Below are 21,607 nucleotides of genomic sequence, written 5' to 3'. Positions count from 1 at the left end.
GAGCCTCTATGTACCCCGACGTCAGCGACCCCGTGGCCCTGTGTCCCCCAGAAATGCACTTGGAGCCATGGCGATAAAAGCCGTTCCTTTATTCTGTCCCAGGCAGACGCGGTTACAGGCACACGGGGAATCCACTGATGGCATCGGTGCTTTGCAGGATCATGTCCGCCAGGAGAAAGCAGAAGCCTGGCGGGAGGGAGGGGAGCGGAGGGCGGGTGGAGGAAAGTGGGCCCTGGGGCAGGTGACCAGGCGGGCCCGGGGGACTGGGATTTGGGGTGCCAAGGGCGTCTCTGCTGGGTCCGCGGGAGTATGGAGTGGAGTGCGTTTGGAAGTCACTGTGGGGTGTCCCGGGGGAGTGGCTGGGGAGTCTCGGGGGGGGGGTCCTCTGGACAGTCTCTTCAACCCTCTTCCCGACTGTCCAAATTACCCGCGAGAATATAGAAGGGTAAAGCCAGCCATCCCAAAAAATAGGACCAGGAGAAGAAGACGTCGTCCTTCCAGGCATTCTTCACCGTGTAGCCTATCAGGGCGGTCAGCAGCAGCAGCCCTGGGCCACGCCCGCCCGCCAGGTGAGCGTGGCCAGGTGGGTCTACACCGTGGCACCACCCAGGCCACACCCCTAAGCCTAAGAACCGCCCCGTTGTGACCACGCCCACCCCCCCTCGAAGCCCCGCGTCGAGTCCTGCCCCTTAGTTCCTCCTGCTCCAAATACTGCCCCACACCTTCTGCTCGTTTCCTGCCCAGCTCAAGCCCCTTGGTCACTCTCAGGCCCACCCTCTGCTGGTGGCTGCTGCCTCTCACCGCTAAGGAAGAGCAAGGAGACTGTAGTCCGGGCCCGCAGCGGCTCGCCCTTGTGGCACGTAATCCGCATCCCCATCACCATGGCCACGATGCCAAAGCCAGCCGTCAGCACCATGCAAGCCGCGGTAACGGCCAGCGTGGCTGGGGAGAGTGGGCCGCATCAGCCCTGAGCGGGAGCTGCCCCTCCTGCGACAGCTTCGGTCGCAAGGTGGAGCTGTCCTGGCCAACAAGTCCACCCGCCAAGAGCCCAGCTTTCCCGACCCAGAGTCGGGTGTTTGGTTGGGGACCTAGAGGTCACGTCGGGATGGGCGGTTAATGTCGTGGCCCGGAATCTGGTCCACAAGTGGGAGTCGGCAGTGGCCCGAGCCGTGGAAGGCAGCTGGGTCTGGGCCTGGAGTGAAAGGGGCGGGGCGGGCGCCTGCTCTTGGGCCCAGCTTTTGTGTCTGGGGCTGTCTGGGGGGCTCACAAGTGTGGTCTGACATCTGGGAGGGCGGGCCTCACTCTGGCAGGGGATGTTGGAGCAGGTGTTTTTGGTACATTCCTGCCACAGGCCACTGTGGCCCTGGTGGTGGCGGGTCCAGTAGTTGGTGGCAGTGGACAGCACCGTGAGGACGTTGGCCAAGATGGTGAGCAAAGTGCCCCCGCTCTGAAGGCTCCGCTTCACCCCCATGCCAAGGAGGCTGCTGCCAAGGACCACACAGGCAGGATTGGCCACACCCCAGAGGCCCCGCTTCAGGATGTCTCTCGGCCCCAGTACCCCTCTCTGGGGCCGCTACTCCTGGGAACCTGAAGACCCCCTTCCTTTAGACCCCCACGTCCAGGTCCCTCCCTTAGTAAGTCTGCCTGGGGACCCACTGCCCCTCCCCCCAGACCCTCAGTCGTGCCCAAGCCTTCCTACTAGGGACTTTGAGACCCCCCCATGGAGGCCCCTGAGACCTTCACCCCAGGCCTCAGCTCTGCTCCAGAACCTCTTCCCGGGGCCTCCCTCCACAGGTGGAATGTCCTTTCAACCCGGCCAGTGTCCTTCCCACCCAAGTGACTCACACTCAGCTCCCTAGGGCTTCTTAGACTCGGAGCCCAGAGGGGTGGGGGAAGGGAGACTGGGTGTCTGTGAGGCAGCCAAAGTTCCAGAACTCCCTCCCTCAGCAGCCATTTAAAGGAATACCCCCGCCCCTTCCCACATTCCACACACCGGCCAGCAGCCCTCTCAACCACAGGCCTAGGGGTAAAGGAGCTTGAGAGCCACCACGTGGGAGATCAAGTCCTTCGAGAAATTTCCCTTCCCTTGACATTCAAGGCACCCCAGGAGCTTGGGTCTGCAGCAGCTCTCCAGCTGTGCCCTCTCAGTCCACATGCGGGCTCAGGATGCTGGCATCTCCTCCCCTGCCCTTGTCAGCGCTGCTGCCCCCTGAGGCCCCATCCTGCACCTCTTTCCAGGTGGGCCTCCTCACTCCCCCAGCTGGCACCTGATGTTCTGAGAACAACCCAAATCCAGCTCCAACATCTTCTGAGACCCAGACCAGTCCTCACCTGCTCCTGGCTGTCCCCCAGGACCTCACACTCAACCACATCCTAACAGAGCTCAGAGGCTTCCACCAAACTTGGGATGGACCCACCAACCCACCCAGTTCACCAGGCAGAGCCCTGGGCACTGTCCAGGCCCCTGCATCTGTCAGGGTCATCCCCTCTTTTCCATCTTGGGCCCTGATCCAGCTCAGGCCCCATCCCTTCCCCTCTCCTATCGCCTCCCTAACCTCCAGGCCTCCTCACTTCCATGTTCCCAGATGAATCTTTCTGGCACTTAGGGACACTGTCCCTCCCTTGCTCACAAATTTCTCCTAACTCCAGATCACCCTGAGGAGAAAGCCCACTGTGGCATTAGAGGTCCCCAGATCCCATCTGTTTCTCTGTTCTCTCTCCCTCTCTATTCCACATTCTGGCCACAGAACATCATTCTCCATCCCCTGAAAACGTCTGGACTTCCTATTGCCTGCATCTTTGGGTCCCTCTACCTAAAAATCACCCTGTCTTGGCCCTCAAGAAGTTCCTAAATGCCTTTTCCCCTCAAGAGTTCATCTCTGCACTTCTACCAGAGGGCTGGTCTTCCTGTCACCTTCCTGCTCCCATGGGTAAACCCAGGGCCTTGCACATGCTAGCAAACACCCCACCACTGAGCTACATTCCCAGATCCTTTTAAAATTTTATTTAAAAATTCCCTGGCACTTCCTCCTGGTCTTGCTAAGTTGCCAGGCTAGTCTTGAACTGCCTCTCCTCTTCTCACTGAGCCCCTGTTGGGCAGGAACTGGGTCTGACATGTCAGTGACCCTAGCATGGCCCAGCGAAGGAGAGAGAAGAGTAAAAAGCTAGCTAAAGGGGAAAGGACACAGAAGAAATGAGAAAGTGATACAGGGAGAAAGAAGAGCGTTAGAACCAGGTGCAGAGGTGCACAGCTATCATCCTAGCAACTCGGGAGGCTGAGGCAGGAGGATCACAAGCTCCAGACCAGTCTGGGCAGCTTAGTAAGTCCCTATCTCAAAAGAAAAAAGGGCTGAGCTCAGTGATACAGTGCCCCTGGGTTCAATCCCCAGTACAAAGAAAGAAAGAAAAGGAAAGCACTAGAGAAAGAAAGCAGGAGACATACTTGGGACATATTGAGCCTGTGCCCACATAGGGCAGAAGCACCCTGCAGGCAGGTCTGGCCAGCTCTCACCTACCCTGGACACCCACTGTCACCCACCAAGGAGCCAATGTGTGGCTGGTTTCCATCTTGACTGAATTAATCTTGAAATATCAGATCTCAGCGAATTTTTATTGAATGAATGAAGACATAATAAATGGAGGGGGAAGGGCTGGGAGAGAGGGATAAAGGCAGAGTCAGGCATTTGTTCCTGCAGCTTCTGATGATGCCTTCAGAGAACAGCGCCCCAGACTCATCCTGGTATTCTCGCATTCCACTCACAAGCTTTCATAGCCGGGCTGCCGGGCACCACGGTGAGCACCTAGACTCAGGGCACCTGGGGTGGCCAGAGAGAATTAGCACTTCCTCCTGCTTTGCACCCTCACTGTTTCTAGATGGGCCTCCCCAGCTCCCCAGGGCTGGGTGGTTACCTGCACAAAGCCAGAGGATGGCTGAGACCCAACCCAGGTAGAAGGACCAGGAAAAGAAGGTCTGGATCTGGGGGTGTTGAGGCTGGGCCCACCTCTCTCCTGTGTACACAGCCATGGCCACCACCAAGGAGAGAGCTGGGGGCAAGGAGCAGAGAGAGCTGGCTCAGGCCTCTGGAGGAGCTCACAGGCTTCGAAGCCCAAACCCTTCCCAGAGTACCTGCAGCAAAGGCTGTGATGGTTGAGACCAGAGGGCCGCGGCCTGGGGCAGACAAGGAAGGGATACAGGACAGGACCAGGAAGCCCACCGACACCAGGCCCCACACAGCAGCCAGGATGCAGAAGCTCTGGGTCACGTGGATGGAAGCTGGATGCAGATGAGACTTCTGAGTGTCCATTCCCCACCAGCCATCCTCCCACATGAGAGCCCTCTCCCCCTTACCTGCTACTGACTCCCAATGTCCCGATGGCCAGAGGCCTGAGTGAGCAGAGGAGGTGGGTCCCATGGCCACGAACCAAAAATCGGTGCTCAGAGCAACCAGGGTGGCTATCAAGCCCAGGAAGCCAGCAAGCAGGGCCAGAGACCGGCAGGGCTCCATGGGTGAGTGCTGGGTTTCTGGGCTCCAGGCAATGAAAAGGTTTCAGACCCAGGCTGCAGACTTGGAGAGAGGAGGAACTGTGCGCCCAGACTCCTGGGTCCTCTGAGCTCCAGAAGAAGCCAGCAAGCAGCAGGATCTGCTAGGTGCCTTGTGCAACCTCAGAAGAGGCCAGGCTGTTTTCTCGCAGTTCCCATCAGCTGACTCTTCCTGAGTTGCACATACAACCAAGCCCGCCCTCCCCGGCAAGGCTGGGCTCCCTGCTGCCGTGTGTGGAGGGCGGGCACTGGGGGTGTCAAAGCATTGGTGGTTTAGCTGGTGGCTTAGAACTTGTGTCTTTGTGGCAGGTTCTATACCTCCCACCCTTGGAACCCTTAACACCAGAGATAGCTTCCTGGAAGGGGTGAGAAAGAGAGACTTGGGGGCCCCGGAGGAGGTGGGAGGTGGCCAATCAGGCTCTGGTGTGAGTTAAATGGGAGGGGAGTTGCGGCTGGAGGGGACAGTTGGTGACCTGTCATGCTTTCCTGTGGTTTTGTAACCTTCTATTCTGGGAAAGGAGGGCCCCAACTCCAGGGAGGGTCTCCACCAAAGGAAGGGACTAGGGGGCCAGAACTAGACTCCAGGTCCAGGGCTGAAATTTATACCTGGGGCAGGCAAATGGGGTGGACAGCTAGCATTCTGAAAGGCCATGGAGAGGAAGACCTGCCCACATCCTCATCTGATAAATGAGAGGCAACTCTGCCCCGTGGTGGGTTCTCCAGCACGGGGGCGGCAGGTGCCTGGGCAGTGGGGACAAACATGTCAGGGCCGGCCTCTGGCCTCTCAGCATCAGGTCCTGGACAACACCTCACCTGGGAGGCGGAAGTGCCACAGCCCAGGGAGAAGGCCCAGGAACACCTTCCTCCTATGAAGTGGGGAATGGCCTGGAAGGGGACATTGGTCATGACAATGAACTGGGCCAGCTGTCCCAGGACGGCTGGAGAATGGAGAGAACAAGAAATGTCCCAGGAGGCTAGCTTCTCTCCTCAATTTGCAGGCCCCATCTCTGCTCAGGTCCCCACCAGTGAGGCAAGTGGGTGCTCCTGAGAACAAGGACAGGCCTGCAGACATGGGTGAAGGTCATCATGAGCAGGAGGGTCACCAGCACAAACATACAGACAGGTCTGTGGCTAGGAGCAGCCAGACAGCTTCGGGAAGTCGGGGCTACTGGTGGGTGGTGAACACAGAGGCCTTCTGTGACAGTGACCCCATCATAACCCCAGTTCCAGCTCCAAACTCAACCGCAGCCCCAAACCCAGCCCCTCTAGCTCCTCCCTGCCCACCTGTCACCCTCATCTTCACCTCCAGGTCCAAGCCCACACCCCTGTTTCTCCTTCCCTCAAGTGAGCACCCTGACATCCAGGCCTGCCTCATACACACAGGTGAGTTGCACCTGGCCCCAGCAACTCCCTGCACATGTGAGCATCCCAGGCTGGGCCCAGGCTGGGCACACACACCTTGAGCCAGCGGGGGCAGGTGGAGGTCAGGAAGAAGAGCACAAAGGCAGGAGAGCCAAATGTGACCTTGAACAGGAGGTTGGTCTGAGGTGGCTAGAGGGGAAACCAGGCTGGTTTTGAAGCTTTTCCTGAGAGTGCACATGAGTTCCTTGCTTGTCCACACTGTCAAACTGCTGGTTTCCTTAGATCTCTACCTGTCTAAGTGCTGCCAGTTTTTCTGACTCACCCCGGGTCTCTCCAGGCCTTTCCTGCCTCTCCAGGCTTGAGAACTCCTTAGCAGCCCCCAACCATACAGAACACCCACCCAGTGTCATCACTCAGGGGTCTTCTGTGAAGGGTCTGCTCCACCCACCCTGGCCACACAGAGAGCTGCTCTTGGCTCTATTGGTGTTGATTCTGTCTTCAGGGCCAATGCCCCCTGCCTCAAATCCCAAGGCTCCACCCGCACCCAAGACCCTCCTCCCGTGCCTCACACTTCTACTCTTTTATTTGGTATATCCAAAGTCTCTCTCCTTCCACTACTTTCCATGTTTTTTTCAGACTTCAAGAAGTTATTTCTGTCTTAACAGAAATAAGATCTTATTGATTTAGGGGCCCAAAATTGAGAATACAGCATTGCACAAGGCATGTAGGACCCTGATTGTCCCCGAACCTACATTATATCATGCATTCCATTGAAGAAGTGAATGCCTGCACCCGGGCAGAGAATTGGCACCATTCAAATTGTGTCTTCACAAAACTGCATCTGAATGCTGTGCAGAGCAGATTCCGCAGGGGTCGGGAGGGGAGACCAGGCCAGGAGGCTGCCTAGGAGGCTGTGGTAATGTCAGGTAGGGGATGATTAAGGCTTGGACCAGGTGGTAACTGTGGATGGACAAGAAGGAGCCAAAATGCAGATACATTTTTAAAGGTAGAGTCAACATAATAATGCTGATCCAAATATGCTCATAGATTAGATGTTGGATGTGACGGAAAGAAGGGACTGAGAGCTGGGCGTGGTGGCTCCCACCTGTAATCCCAGTGGCTTGGGAGGCTTGAGGCAGGAAGATCTCAAGTTTGAGGCTAGCCTCAGCAACTTAGCCCCTGTCTCAAAATAAAAAGAGAAAAGGCTGGGGATGTGCTTAGTGGTTAAATATCCCTGCGTCCAATCCCTGGGAAAGAAAGAGAAAAGTAAGAAAGAAGGAAGGAAGGAAGGAAGGAAGGAAGGAAGGAAGGAAGGAAGGAAGGAAGGAAGGAAGGGAGGGAGGGAGGGAGGGGAGGACTGATGATCTGCAACGTTCTTGTCTTGAGCAACTATGTAAAAATGGAGTTGTCATTTTCTAAGAAGGGGAGAGCATGAGAGGAGCACTTGTGGGGGGGGGAGAGAGAGAGAGAGAGAGAGAGAGAGAGAGAGAGAGGAACTTATTTTTAGACCTGTGACATTTGAGATGTCTCTTCTTTTCAAGAGGAAATGTTGAGTCAGTAGCTGGAGATCTGATTCTGGAGTTATAATTATTATTATTGCCCGATAAGCCCTTATAAATACGATTACTGGAATAAGCCTCAGTAAATACTTGTACCTACATAGGCCCCAATACATTATTATTACAGAAGGCCTCAACTGCCATTATTATCAGAGGAGGCCTCTATAAATACAGTATTGTTTTTTGAGGAGGCTCCAATAAATAATACGTTAGGGAATAAGCTCCTGTTCACATAACATTTATTCGCAGAGGCTGTGATAAAAATGCTTACTATTAGAATCCACCTCACTAACTGGTCTCCTGTGGTTGGCACCTGTTTACTGAATGAGCTAATGAGTGGGTGAATGAAGAGAAGTCAGGTTCATCAACGGTGCAAGCTCCGAGTGTGGTGTTTCCAGCTGGAGGAGCCCCTGCCAGGGCGGGGGAGGAGACTGGAGGAGCCCACGGGGACTGGGGGTGGCTTGCGAGGGAGGCCGTTTACTCCCGCACCTTTTCATCCATCCTGTGATCTGACACATCCATGACTAACTCCCGGGTGAGACCACGTGATGTATCTCTGTCCCCAAACTTACAGAAATGGAGAGGGCCGGGCCTCCCCTACCTCACACCCACCTACCACACTCACCTCTGCTTCTTTTCACCTCCAAAGATTGACACTGCGGTAGTTTCACGTCAGTTTTATTAGACCCCAAAATGTCACTCTAAAGGATATTGTTTCTCTAACAATGGCCCGGCAGGTTGGGGATTGGGTCACCTCCACTCCCGCCGCCAGGCCCTGTTCTTCTTCCTTCCCCTCAGGACACAGGAGTCAGAGGCCCCTTCCCAGAGTCTGGGACTGAGCCCCACATCCTCCCAGGAACCAGGATTCCAGGCCTCCAGACCCTCCTCCTCTCCAGTGACCTCACTGTAACTGGGCTGACGTCGGGCTCAGCGGGGCGTGGACAGGCGCCGGCACTCATGCATGCGGTAGGCACACATGTAGAAAATCCCTGCGGGAAGGGATCCCTGTGGACCTGCAGACCCCTCCCAAGCCCCCACACTCCTTCCCTCCATCCCTGGGTGGACACAGGCCCCAGGCCCCGCAGGCCTGGAGTCTGCCTGCAGATCAGGACTGTGGGGTGCATGGGGAACACCCCAGCATCTCGCCCCCACCCCGAGTGCCCACCCTGCCCCAGACATCGACCTTCCCACCCTGGTACCTGCGAAGAAGGTCATGAGCAGGGCTACCCAGCCCAGGATGTAAGACCAGGAAAAGCGCCAGTCCCCGAAGCGGCGGCCTAGGAAGCTGACCGTGACTCCCGTGTAAATGGCCAAGGCCAACAGCACGAAGAGGGCTGGGGAGAGAGGATGGTGAGGACGGCCCAGGGGGGCTGGGTGTGGGGTGGGCAGGGGGCTGCCACCGGGGGAGGGGCAGAGGTCAGGGAAGGCAGGATGGGGGTAGGGAGAAGGGTGTGCATGGGTTGGGGGGCTGGGGAACTGGGGCAGGGGGGCAGTGTACACACAGGAGGGAGGTGGAATCCCTGAGAGCCCCTGAGTAACAGGACTCTCTTTGTCATTCCTGAGCCCGTGGGCCACACCTGAGTTCACATCCGTGACTGCAGGTCACCAGGAGAGCCTATGTGTGCCTGGGGCTGGAGCTCTGAGCCCCTTGATGTCAACACAGCCCCTTGGGGAGCGGGGGGGGGGGGGCTGGAGGTCAGGCTCCACTCATGGCCAGTTGTTCTGTCAAGCAAGCCTGTGTAACGACACTGACTAAAACCCAGAGTCTGCCTGCAGATCAGGACTGTGGGGTGCGTGGGGAACCTGTCTGATCCCGCTGTAAGAGAGCACTTTCCTGAGTTGTACGAGATGCCCCAATATGGGTGTGTGTGTGTGTGTGTGTGTATTGGTCCTAGAGATTGAACCCAGGGGTGCTCTACCACTGAGCTATATCCCCAGCTCCCCACCCACCTTTTTAATTTTTATTTTAAGACACGGTCTGGCTAAGTTGCACTGAGGCTGGCCTTGAACTTGTGATCCTCCTGCCTCAGCCTCCCCAGTCACTGGGATTACAGGGGTGTGCTGCTCTTCTCTCCAACACATTTCAGGAACCCTTGGATTTGTAGTCAGCTGGTCAGAAGTACCGTTGGCCTGGGAGCTGTGACCAGCAGCTGTGACCCTACCTGTGGAGTCCCACGCTAACTCTGGGTGGTTAGGCCAGAAGTAAAGTGCACCACGTGGCGTCAGATGCGACCGGAATCAGAACGGCTGGTTCTCAGTGGAGGGGGGCGGTTGAGAAGTTGGTTTGGGGAGTGGGTTGCGATTAGGGGGCAGAGCTGGGAATGAGGGGGAGCTGGGAGTTGGAAGGGGGGAGGGGCGGGCTCACTCACTGGAGGCAAAAAACATGATGCCCGCGGAGAAGGGCCGCGACAGGCGGGTGAAGGCGGACTGCTGCGCAAAGGCCAGGATGCCCATGACGATGCCCGAGGTGGCGCACAGAGCGGACAGGATCATGAAGGCCCGGGTGGCATTCCAGTAGGCTGTGGGAACACCCAGGTCACTCCCAGGCTGCTCTAGCAGGGACCCTGCTTCCCTGGGACCGGACGTCTCGCCCTCTCCGTGACCCCAGCCAGCTGCCCTGGGCTCTGCAGACGCCTTCCTTTCCACCTGGCAAGCTCCTACTCATCCTCCTGTCTCTCAAGACCTCCTCTGAGAAGGTCCTTCTCCTCCCAGGCATCGCACTCACCTGCTGTTCAGGGTCCTGATTTCTCCCTGAGGACAGGGACTGTGTTGGTTCTTGCCGTGAACAACCTCAGCCCAGGTTTGGTTTGCACACGGGTCTGGAGACATGTTGAACTAGCGGTGAGTTCAGATTCTCCGCGCCCTCCTGCTCGGCACGCTCTGCGCTCTCTGGGTGCCCTCTTCCATTTCCTCAGGCCCCTCGCTCATCTCCAAAGTCCTGTTCATTTACTTTTACCTTGTCCACAGTGCCTGTCTGTTCCCACCAAATTTTCAGCTCTGTGAAGACAGGGCCTTGCTACCAGGGCCCTAGTACAGTCTCCCACTCCTTATCTTCAACCAGCAACTGGGTTAGGCACCCAGGAAGCAAGTCAAGGGCTCCTGCTCTTAAATTGGGGGAGCAAATTACAGCCGATTCAAATCCAGTCAGCTGTCTTAGCAAATACCCAAGAATCCATGCAGGTGGCTGTCCCTGGTTTTGTGGCCCCAAGGATGTCAAAGGAACTGGAAACCTGCACTAAACCTGGCAGGGATGAGCTGAGGAGGCAACTCAGAGCAGCCGGTCACAGGGGGCCCAGGCTGAAGTGGGAGAGATGGAAAGGGTCACCAAGGGTCAGCCACAAGGGAAAAGCATGTGTGGTGTCAGGCAGATGACAAACCCTCCCACTGCTCCCCACCTCAGCATGTCCCCCAGCAAATTGTGCTGCCCCTCTCTCAAGGCTGACTCAGCAAGGGAGTCTGCGAAATCTTGGTAAAGATGCGCCCCTCAGAGGATGTTTGACTATTCACAGTCAAATCTCTCTATTCACACACATCTTTGACCTGCCCTCCTGGCAGTGCTGGGAGACAGCAGGGGCTTAACCCACACAAAGTGTTAAGAATAGCACGTAGGACACAGTAAGCACTCAATAAATGCACGCTGCTACTATTATTACTATTACTACTATTAGTACTATTAGTAACTATAATATTAGTTAAATAACATATTAACTATTATGTAATGTATTACAATTACATATTATTAATTTATATTATATACTACAAATCTATCAAATGTAATGTGTTATTAAAATAATTTGTATGCATAAGACACAATATATAATTTATGGATATGATAGACTATTATTCTATGTAATATACTATACATCTGTATGTGCATCTCTCTGTATGTCTGTGTGCAAGGTGGCCTGGCATGCAGTAAGTAATAAAGTACATCATCCAGTATTTAGCACCTGAACAGCTTCTCTGCCTCCCAGGTCCTAACATGATTATTGGTCCATAGCAGATATTTATTTGTATATTATTATTAATTATTATTATTACCACCAGTGCATAACCACTGAGCTACAATCCCCAGCCCCTTTTCATTTTTAGACAGAGTCTTGCTAATCTTCTGAGGCTGCCTTTGAACTTGCAATCCTCCTGCCTTGGCCTCCCGAGCCTCTGGGATGACAGGACTGCATCACCACTAAACCCACTTGTAGCAGATATTTATAAAATGTTGTTCAGGCAACCCAGCTCTAACTGCTGTGCCTGACACCTCTTTGTTTCAGGAAATGCCACCTCCTAGCCTAACCTCCACACTAATACATCCTGCCCCTGCAGCTAGAAAACAATCCTGAAATCCTGATTCTGCCCCTCCGAGCCCAGTGGCTGTGGGCCTGTGGTCCCTTTTCCTTAAAGCCCGAGGATCTCCCTCCGGAACACCCCGTGGCAGGGCTCTGTCCCAGGGCTCACCAATGCTCTCCGTCTGCAGGTAGCACTTGTGGCCCAGGCAGTACCGCCACAGGCCTTGGTGAGCGAAGGACCCTGACAGCCGGTACTGCATCCAGTGGTCTGTTGCTGTGGCCACCACCAGGAGGATGGTCCCCACCCATGCACAGAAGAGGCCGCCACCCATGAAGCTGTACATGGTGATCTGCAGGGAAGGGGAGAGAGGGGGCTGGGAGCTGAGCACCTGGGTGCTGGTGGAGGAAGGGACTTGGGAAGGAGGGGAGGCCTGGGACCCCTGAGTCCTTGTGGGGAGGAAGCTGGAGTGTGGACTCCTGGTTCTGTGAGAGAAGCAGGCTAGAGGCCTGGATTCCTGGATCCCAGGGGAGGAGGGGGCTGGGGCTGGGACACCAGGTCCCTGGACAAGGTGGGGGCGGGGAGCCCAGACCTCAGGTCCTGGGGGAGGGGGCTGCAGGTCTCATGCCTGATGCCTACCTGAGTGGCAGAGCCTGCTCTGAGCCCTTCTTCTGCCACAGCCCCTCTGTGCAGACTGAGCCGAGCCAGGTCGCCGGTCTCTCTGCCCCGTGTGTCCCCCAAATCCCTTAAGCCTCCCTACACAATGGCTCCATGGCCCAGCAGCTTCCAGCAGGCAGAAGTGCAGAGGTGGCAGAGGCCTCAAATGGAATTCGCTGAAGCAGGGATCCAGGTGGCTCCTGCCCCTGCCCCTGGCCCCACTGGCCTCTCTCTGTGACCCTCCCTGGACCCTCCTCCTCTCACAGCACCCACTGGACTAGCCTAAGCTGCGTGCACACACAACACACCAAGACGAAGTGCAGCCTTCCATTTATTGTTCAAGCAGGGCACCCTGAGCAGCAGGGGACCGTACTGGGGTACAGCTGTCTGTAGATGGAGCTGAACATGGGCGGGGGGGCTGATGCACACAGGGAATGGGGCTGGGAAGGAAGGCCGAGACTGGGCTGGGGCTGGGGATAGGGGAAGGAGCCAGTGGGTTTGGGGACAGGCATGGAGGTGTGGAGAGGCAGGGGGGAAGGGCTGAGGGATCCGGAGTGGCCTGGGAGGAGCCCTAGGTGCTGGTGGGCTCAGGAGTGTAGCTGCAGTTGGGGATGGTGCAGGGGATGAGACTGAGGCCATGCAGCAGGCAGGCATGGGTGTGGACATGGATGTGAGGTCCAGGTTCAGGGCTTTCCTGACTTGGGATCCTAAGGCAGGTCCCAGCTTCACCACGTGGCTCACAGATTTGGGGGTGGGGTGGGGTTAACAGGAGGCTAAGGGCTAAGGTCACTCTGGGCTCCAGGAAAAAATAAACTGTGGGTGACGAAGTGCTGGACCCTCCTCTGGGTCCTAATAGTCTGTCTCCCAGTCCTCAGCAGCAGGTGTGGGGTCCAGGAGTGGCTCCTTCTTCCCATCCTGGGCCAGCAGGGTGGGTGGTGATGGAGGTGTCACCGGTGGGGTCTTGGGGCCAGCCCAAGGGACCCCTGCCCTGTCCCTCTCTGGTTGCTCAGCTCTCCCAAGGCCGCGTCTTGACTGGCCCTGGCCCCGGCTGGGCCTGCGGGGAGCATCCCACCCTCCACGCCCCCTGAACGGCCTCTTGGCCACTCCTGGCTGGGTGTGGCACGCCTGTGGGGAGCAGCAGCAGGAGGGGAAGGACTGCTGGAGGCTGTAGGCCCCCATCAGGGCACTGTGCAGGAGGTAGGAGAGGGCATCCAAGCGGATGGGAACAGTAACAGAGGCCAGGTGCTCAGGGAGTCCCAGGTGGGCTGGGTGTGGGGTGCCCGCGAGCGAGGGTGGCAGGGCTGGGATGGACACAGGGGACCAGCCCTCAGCTCCAGGTGTCAGGAGGGGCAGGCTGTTCCTAGGATGACAAGAAGACAGGTCAGTGGGTCTCACCTCTCTGAACTCCTCCTCCTGTCGCTGCAGGGCAGCCTCTGCACCTCCCCTCTGACTTTCTCACACCCTCACTCCAGTTCCTTCTCTTTGTCCCCCCTGTTTCCTGCAGAGCGGGCCCAGCTGTGCCATTAATACTCAATTCTGACTCGCAGCTGCCTCCCTTGTGGTGCATCTTGGGCAAATCATTTCTCATTGAAACCCACATTTTTCATATCAAAACATAGCTTTGGAGGCTGGGGAGTGGCTCAGAGGTAGAGCACTTACTTGCCTAGCATGCCAGACTCCCTGAGTTCAATACCCAGCACTGAAGGGGCGGAAAAAGATAACCCTGGCGGCATCAAAGGAGAGTGTTTAAGGGCTGAGTCTGGTGCATGCTCAGGAAACGTGTCACTTACTTTTTTCTCAGCCCTATGGCTGCCCCAGTACCTTCAAGTCTCCTGGTTCCTTTTCGGAAATTTCTTGGAAGAATATCTTTCTAGCCTCTCCCCATTTCTAAGTTTCTGGCTCGATACAGTCACCAAAATCCCCTAAGACTCTGTTTCCATGTGATGATATCCTGATCCCCGCCCCCAACGCCCCACCAGACACTCTCTGGGGGTCTGTTCAGACCCCACCCCCTCCCACTTTCTCTGACCCCTCTTCTCTCTGGGCCTCTTATCTCTTTCTTAGGGGTCTTTGTCTCTTACCCCTCGGATCCAGCTGGTCCGTTCTTTAGTTGTTCCATCTTCACGGGAGTCTCTTCCATCAACTTCGCGTGGATCCTTCCAGGGCTTGGGACGGAGGGGCGGGGCCTGGGAAGAAAGAGGGCGGGGCTCTGGCCTAGTGCGCAGAGCTGGGGCTCAAGGGGCGCAGAGCGGTGCAGCCCTGGCGTCACGTTTTGACCTAGCCCCTTCCTCCCTCAGACCCAGAGGACAAGGGGTCCTTCCACCTTCTCTCTGCCTCTTTCTACAAGTGGCCTCAGGACATCCTTCAGGACTACCTGGACATTATAGTCAGGGAAAACTGGACATTTAGACACTTCCTGGGCAAAGGGGAAGCTAGATGGTGGAAATCTCAGCCTCCCCAGGGTCTGGATTCCGTTCTGTGCGGCCTGACTTGGTGACTTTAGGGTCTTCCTCTTCTCTTTGCCTCAGTCCGAGAACTGAGACCTAATGTTTGCCTGAGAACTGGGGCTAATGTTACACCCAGGTTCTTGTGAAGCTTTCGTGATATCCCGTGATACCACGTGTGCAAAGCCGTAACACAGAGTCTGAACAGATGTCAGTCTGGAACCAATGCGTTGGCTTGTTGCTTGTCCCTGTCCCGGTAGTGTTTTATTGAGAAGTAATCGTCCTTCTCCTCTCCATGCATTTAAGAAATACTTATTCAGTTCCTGCTGTGTGCTGGGCTCCAGGCTGGGAGCTGGGGACAAAAGAGCTGTGGCCACTACTCAAGAAACTGCATGCTTGTGAGGGAGAAGGACAAGACATAAATAGTTCATTTTCTGTAGGACTCATTACCTGAAGATGTGAAATCAGGGCAAGGGATGTTTAGATAAGGTCCTTAGGCAATGTTATGGTGGGAAGGCACCAGAAGACCTGGAGATTGGAAGGAACAGCCGTGCAGAGCTCTGGGGGTAGAGCAAGGATAGCGCGTGCAGGATTGGAAAGGAATGAGCTAGAAGAAATGATAATTTTTAAAATAAACGTTTGATTTTGGAACGCTTTTATATTTACAGAAAAGTTACAAAGATAACGTGGAAGGCCCCTATAATCCTCACCCAGCTTCTAATGTTATCATCTCTCATTGGCATGGTACATTTATCCCAACTAAGAAACAGACATGACATTAAGTGAACTCAACACTTCAGATCTCACCAGTTTTTACATCTGTGATCTGCTGCCCTTTCTCAGTCTTAGTTTTCACAACCTCAACAATTTTGTAGAGTACTGAGTCAGTCATTTTATAAAATGGAGATCTCTTTTTTGTATGTCTTAGTCTTTATTTTTGATACCTAAAATTATCTTTACACATTTTTCCCACTTTTATTGGTGCATCATAGTTATACATACGAGCGGAATTTGTTGTTACATATTCGTACATGCACACATACAACCCTTAACCTTCTGAGTTTTATTTAAACATGATGGATTATAGTTTCTTCCATTTTCTTGCAAATGCCATAATTTTATTTTTCTTTATGGCTGAATAAAACTCTATTGAATGTATATGCCACATTTTTTTAATCCACTCATCCATCGATGGACACCTAAGCTGGTTCCATAGTTTTGCTTTTGTGAATTGTGCTGCTATAAACATGGGTATGCATGTATCACAGTAGTAAGATGACTTCAGTTCTTTAGGATAAATACCACGGAGTGGTATAGCTTGGTCATATGGTGGTTCCAAGCCTAGTCTTTTGAGGAACTACCATACTGATTTCCATAGTGGTTGTACTAATATACAATCCCACCAACAATGTAACTGTTCCTTTTTCTCCACATCCTCTCCACATTTATTATTTGCATTCTTGATGACTGCCCTTCTGACTAGTGTGAGATGAGATCTCAGTGTAGTTTTGATTTGCATTTCCCTAATTGCTAGTGATGCTGAATATTTTTTCATATATTTGTTGGCCATTTGTATTTCTTCCTTTGAGAAGTGTCTAATTCAATTGCCCATTTATTAATTGGGTTATCTGACTTTTTGGAATCAAGTTTTTTGAGTTCTTTACATATTCTAGATATTAATCCTCTGTCACTAGAAACTAGCAAAGATTTTCTCCCATTCTGTAGATTATTTCTTCACATTCCAAATTGTTTCCTTTGCTGTTCAGAATTTTTAAAATTTGATACCATCCCATTTATTAACTCTTGGTATTATTTCCTGAGCTTTAGGGGTCCTATTGAGAAAGCCATTGCCTGTGCCCATATGCTGGAGTGTTCACCTTCCATTTTCTTCTAGCATTTACATAGTTTCTGGTCTAATTCCTAGGCCTTTGACCCATTGAGTTGATTTTTGTGCAGGGTGAGAAATAAGGATTTAATTTCATTCTTCTACAACCAGTTGTCCCAGCACTGTTTAAAAAGCTTTTTGAATTTTTTTGTTTTATTTTTTAGTTGTTGATAGACAACTATTTTATTCATTTATATGTGGTGCTGAGAATCAAACCCAGTGCTTCACACATGCCAGGCAAGTGCACTACCGCTGAGCCTCAGCCCTTAAAAAGCTGTCTTTTTTTCAATGTCTGTTTTTTACATCTTTTAAAAAATATATGTATTTTTCAGTTGTAGATGGACGCACTACCTTTAGTTATTTTTATGATTTGCTGAGGATCAAACCCAGTACCTCACACTTGCAAGGCAAGTGCTCCACCACTGAGCCACAACCAACCCCAGCCCATGTTTTTGACGTTTGTTGAGGATCAGATGACTGAAGATATGTAGGTTTGTCTCTGTCTTCTATTTTGTATCATTGGTCTATGTGTCTGTTAGATCTGTCTTCATGAATACCACAAACTCAATCCTTATTTCCAGATGACCAAACTGTATCTCCGAGAGGTAAAGTAACCTGCCCAAAGTTACCTATGTGGCACAGCTAGGATTTGAACTCAGAAACCTGGACCTAACATCCGTGTTTTCAATGGAGAAACAAGATGCATCCAGATTATATAGAATCTTGTAGGCGGCAATGAAAAATTTGGGGTTTTTTCCTTTTTCTTCTTTTTGTGATGCTAAGGATTGAAGCCAGGGTCTTCATGTGTGCTAGACAAGTGCTATACCACTGAATTACATCCCCAGCATCTGCATTTTTTTAAATTGTAAGAATATTGAAAAACTGAATAGTTGTAAGCAGAGGTATGATATAATTTGGTTGCTTTTTTTTTTTTTGGTTGTTGAGTACTGGGGATTGAACCCAGAGACACTCTAATACTGAGCCATATCCCCAGCTCTAGCCTTTTTTATTCTGAGATGAGGACTGGATAAATTTCCCAGGCTGGCCTCAAACTCCTGATTCTCTTGCCACAGCCTTCTGAGTCACTGAGATTTACGTTTGTGAGCACCTGCACCAGACATGTTTTACAAGCACTTTTCCTGAAGTTTGGAGAACAGATTTGGTGGAGAGCAAAAGTGAGATCAGAAAGTCTAGGGAAGACGCTGCTCTTCTCTAGGAGAGACGTGGTGGTAGTTCCAAGGAGGGTGAGGGTGCTGGAGATCTGGAGATGCGAAAGGACTTGAGGTGTATTTGAAGGAAGGGATATTAGGACTTGCTGCTGGACTGCCGGGGTGGGTAAGGATAATCAAAGATAATTAAGTATTCATCCTGGCCCCTTTTAATATGAATTTTTTAAAGCGAAAAATTCACAACATCCCACTTTAAGGATGAGAAGTTCCAGATATGGAGGGTAGCCCCACGACAGATGACACCAAGCGGCTGGAGTAGAAGGATTTTTATCAAGAGGCTTGACTTCCTTTCTCCTGGAAACTGATGAAAACCGGATCTCCAGATTTCAAATGTGGGTTTTATTCATTTCAATACCTCATTTGCCAAAGAGGCATCTTATTTCTATACAAGGCTCAGAAATAAGGGCTTGAATCTCCGCTCAGGTACTTCAAGTGTGTGACCTCAAGCAAGCTGTTCAAGCTCAGTCGGTTCTTAGTGGCACTGCTATTTATTGCTCCTCCAATTCATGTCATCCCGGGCGACTCCACTGGGAACCAGAGGTCCATTTTTGCTTACCCAGTACCTGGCCCTTTAAAGTCCGCTTGCCTGGCTAGGAGAGCGGAGGCGGGACCTCGCGCCACTTGAGGAAATGTCGGTAAAAGGCAGCTTCCGAAAAAGATTGGCAAATTCGGAAAGCCGACAGACCGGACTTCAGCGGTTGGGTAGAGCGGGCTGTGGATTTGCCGGGAAATGCAGCAGCAGCGCTTGTTTTTCAGCCCCGCCCGTCCCTTGTTACGTACGCAGCACTAGCCACGCCCTCATCTCTGATTGGTCGGAAAGCTCCGTCACTCAACTCCCCTCGCCCCGCCGTCCTGGGCGGAGTCGCTTCCAAGTCCCGGCCCCGGGCCCAGAGGCGCGGTCGGCACCCTCGCCCTGGTTGGTCTGCCTTTCTGATCGGCAGCCCCTCCCCGCCCTCTGATTGGCTAGCTTCTTTCCGCGCCTTTTGGAAGCGTGATTACTGAGGCCTTTGTCTGCGGTGGCTCTGGGCGCGCCCGGCGGCTTCCTGAGGAGCCAGCCCGGCCCGGAGACTGCTAGCAAACGCGTGAGGGAGATGAGTCGCCGGGGAGGCCCCTGGCCGAGTCCACCTGTTGGGATCAACTCATTTCTCTCACGGCCCTTTCACCGGCCTTAGACCCTCAAAGTTCCGAGACTCGACCTTCGGGGCCTCCCTTTCCAGAGGTGCTCAAGATTCCTCAGAGCCGCTCCCGCCCCTCCTGCTGCTCAGGGAACCCCGCGGCGGCTCTCCTTTTCCTCTTCCACCTCCCCCTTGTTCGACCCCTCCGGAGCCCCAGCTGGACAGGCCCTCTCCATCTTGGGGGTCTCTTCCCTAGAGTTCCCCACGTTCTAGAGGCGCTCACCTCGCAGCCCCCCTCCCGGCTCCGTCAAGAGGCAGGGGTCACCTTCGGACTTTGTCCCCCCTCCTCCCGGCTCGGTCTAGTCCCAGCCGCCTCCGAGCACCTGGGAATCGCGCCGACCACGAGGAGGAGTGGTGGTCAGCCTCTGTTGTTTTGGTCCTAACTAAAGCGCCATCAGCCGAGTCCTTCGTAAACAGAAGTGTGTTTCCCACGGTTCTGGAGGCTCAGAAATCCACGACCGAGGTGATGGTGGATTCCACGTCCGGGGAAGGTTTGCTGCCTGGTGCCTTCGCCTTCTCTAGCACAGGCTTAGGCAGTTCTCTGGGGCCTCTTTTACAGATGTCCCAATCTCATTCCTGCGGGGAGCTTTCCTGACGAATCACCTCCCAACACATGTACATCATTTGACGAGCCCCCCCTTTACATGCTTTCCTGTCAAGATGTTGAGCATTGCTGTCACCAGGAAGTCCCCTCTCCCCAGTCATTTCCTGCCAACCCCCCTCACAGGCAACCATGTTCTGTTGTGATTTTTTTTTTTTCATTATAAATGATCTCTCTCCCTCTCTCTTTTGATACTGGAAATTCCACTAAGGGCTTTGCCAGTGCTAGGCAAGCACTCTAGTCCTGAGCTTTATCCCCAGCCCTTTTAATTTTTTTTTTTACTTTGAGACAGGGTCTTGCTAAGTTGCCCAGGCTGGCCTTAAACTTCTAATCCTTTCATCCCGTCTCCCAAATCTCTGGTATTATGGGAGTGCGCCATGATGTCTGGCACCATAAATTCATTTTGACTAGGCCAATATTTGAACTGGGTCTTGTGGGATGTAGGAATTTCCAAGGCAGACAAAGGTTATTCCAGGCACAAGAAATAATATGTGCAAATTCAGGAAATTAAAAATATTATATGTCTGGGATTGGGGTGTAGCTCAGTGGCAGAGCTCTTGCCTAGCATGCATGAGGCCCTGGGTCTGGTCCCCAGCACTGCAAAGAAAAAGAAAGCAAGAAGAAATGATATGTCTGAAGGTTCATCAGAGGAGTGATGGAAACATAGACCAAAAGGTAGATAGGACCAGCTTATGCAGGGTCTCCATTATTGGGGTTCAGCGGGGCTTCAACTGTGTTCTGTTAGGCAGTGGGGAGCCTGTAGAAAATTTTAAGCAGAGGGACAATCACAATTGGTTAGCTATTTAGAAAAATATCTGTATGTCAGTTTGGAAGGTCAAGACAATTTAGAAATCAACAATAATAAAAGAGAGTACAGGGATGTGTTAAAATCATGGGCATGAAATTCAACTGGCATGTTGAGTGATGTCACAACCTGACTTTACCCCTGAAAAGCTGTGTCACCTAGGGCAAGTTATTGAGCCTCTCTGAGCTTTAGTTTCACTGTGGGGCTAGCTAATAACACTTGTTTCAGTGTTGTTGATTTGAGAACACGACAGAGTATTTACCAGGCCCAGCCTGAAACTCTTTCTCAGTGAGCAACCCGTCAGTGGCGCGTGGGCACCTATGCTTTTTAACATCCACTTACACACACGCACACTCCAAGTGGCAGAATGTGGATATCAAAATCAATAGTCACAGGGAAGGTAGAGGAGGCAGCCCCACCTGCTATTTAGGACAAAAAATAGCTGAGATTGTTGGAGTGGGGATTGAGGGACAAGTCAAAGTTGTCCCTAAAAGTTGGAGTATGGGGGTCTGGGGGAGATGGTGGAGTGAGGTGCTTTGTGCTTTGCAGGTCGTTGGTGGTGCAGGAGGATGGCTGGTTTGGACCTGGGGAGGTGCTGAGGGCAGTCAGATAGAGAGGTCTGAAACAGAAGTAGCCATGGCGCCCTCTAGAGCTGGAGGCTGTTGGTGCAGGGCAGAGTCTCCACTGGGGAGGGTCTTCTCGGCCTCCCCAGGTCCACCATGAGGGTTGCAGATGTTCTGTTCAGCTCTCCTAGAGTGGGCCAGGAGTTGGCTGACTAAGTTTTCCTGCTTCAGAGGTTGTCAGGCCATTTGACAGAACACCACCATCTGGGTGACTCACGAATGACAGAAATTTCTTTCTTAGTGCTGGTGGCTGGAAGCCCAAATCAAGAGGCAGGCAGGTCCAATGTGTGATGTGGTCTCACTTCCTAGGTCACAGATGTTGCCTTCTGTGACCTCGCATGGTGAAAGGGGAAAGCACTCTGGGGTTTCTTTTAAGAGGACACTGATCCCATTCACGAAGGCTCCACCCTCAGGACCTGATTACCTTCAAAGTCTGTCTCATT

At 53.2% G+C, this 21,607-nt stretch overlaps 4 protein-coding genes across 4 annotated transcripts; all 4 read right to left on the bottom strand.

The window, feature by feature from the left end:
- Positions 1-112: 112 nt before the first annotated feature.
- On the bottom strand, positions 113-1,471 carry Cldnd2 (claudin domain containing 2). The gene is made up of 4 exons (XM_026382244.2): positions 1,303-1,471; positions 802-942; positions 428-547; positions 113-186 (listed from the first exon to the last, which is right to left on the bottom strand). The coding sequence occupies exons 1-4, from the start codon at positions 1,469-1,471 to the stop codon at positions 113-115; spliced, it is 504 nt and encodes a 167-aa protein (XP_026238029.1).
- A 2,199-nt stretch (positions 1,472-3,670) lies between these two features.
- On the bottom strand, positions 3,671-4,656 carry Nkg7 (natural killer cell granule protein 7). Its single transcript, XM_026382243.1, has 4 exons — positions 4,349-4,656; positions 4,127-4,273; positions 3,910-4,044; positions 3,671-3,815 (listed from the first exon to the last, which is right to left on the bottom strand). The coding sequence occupies exons 1-4, from the start codon at positions 4,503-4,505 to the stop codon at positions 3,757-3,759; spliced, it is 498 nt and encodes a 165-aa protein (XP_026238028.1). The 5' UTR covers positions 4,506-4,656; the 3' UTR covers positions 3,671-3,756.
- Positions 4,657-8,388: 3,732 nt separating this feature from the next.
- Lim2 (lens intrinsic membrane protein 2) lies at positions 8,389-12,091 on the bottom strand. Its single transcript, XM_026382242.2, has 4 exons — positions 11,917-12,091; positions 9,831-9,980; positions 8,661-8,795; positions 8,389-8,450 (listed from the first exon to the last, which is right to left on the bottom strand). The coding sequence occupies exons 1-4, from the start codon at positions 12,089-12,091 to the stop codon at positions 8,389-8,391; spliced, it is 522 nt and encodes a 173-aa protein (XP_026238027.1).
- A 1,160-nt stretch (positions 12,092-13,251) lies between these two features.
- On the bottom strand, positions 13,252-14,521 carry C15H19orf84 (chromosome 15 C19orf84 homolog). Its single transcript, XM_026382241.1, has 2 exons — positions 14,484-14,521; positions 13,252-13,762 (listed from the first exon to the last, which is right to left on the bottom strand). Exons 1-2 carry the CDS (start codon positions 14,519-14,521, stop codon positions 13,252-13,254), a joined length of 549 nt encoding a protein of 182 aa, XP_026238026.1.
- Positions 14,522-21,607: the final 7,086 nt, after the last annotated feature.

This window comes from Urocitellus parryii, chromosome 15 (genome assembly GCF_045843805.1).
Source record: "Urocitellus parryii isolate mUroPar1 chromosome 15, mUroPar1.hap1, whole genome shotgun sequence".
In the NCBI taxonomy this organism is placed as follows: domain Eukaryota; kingdom Metazoa; phylum Chordata; class Mammalia; order Rodentia; family Sciuridae; genus Urocitellus; species Urocitellus parryii.
This window is presented reverse-complemented; position numbering and strand designations above follow the sequence as displayed.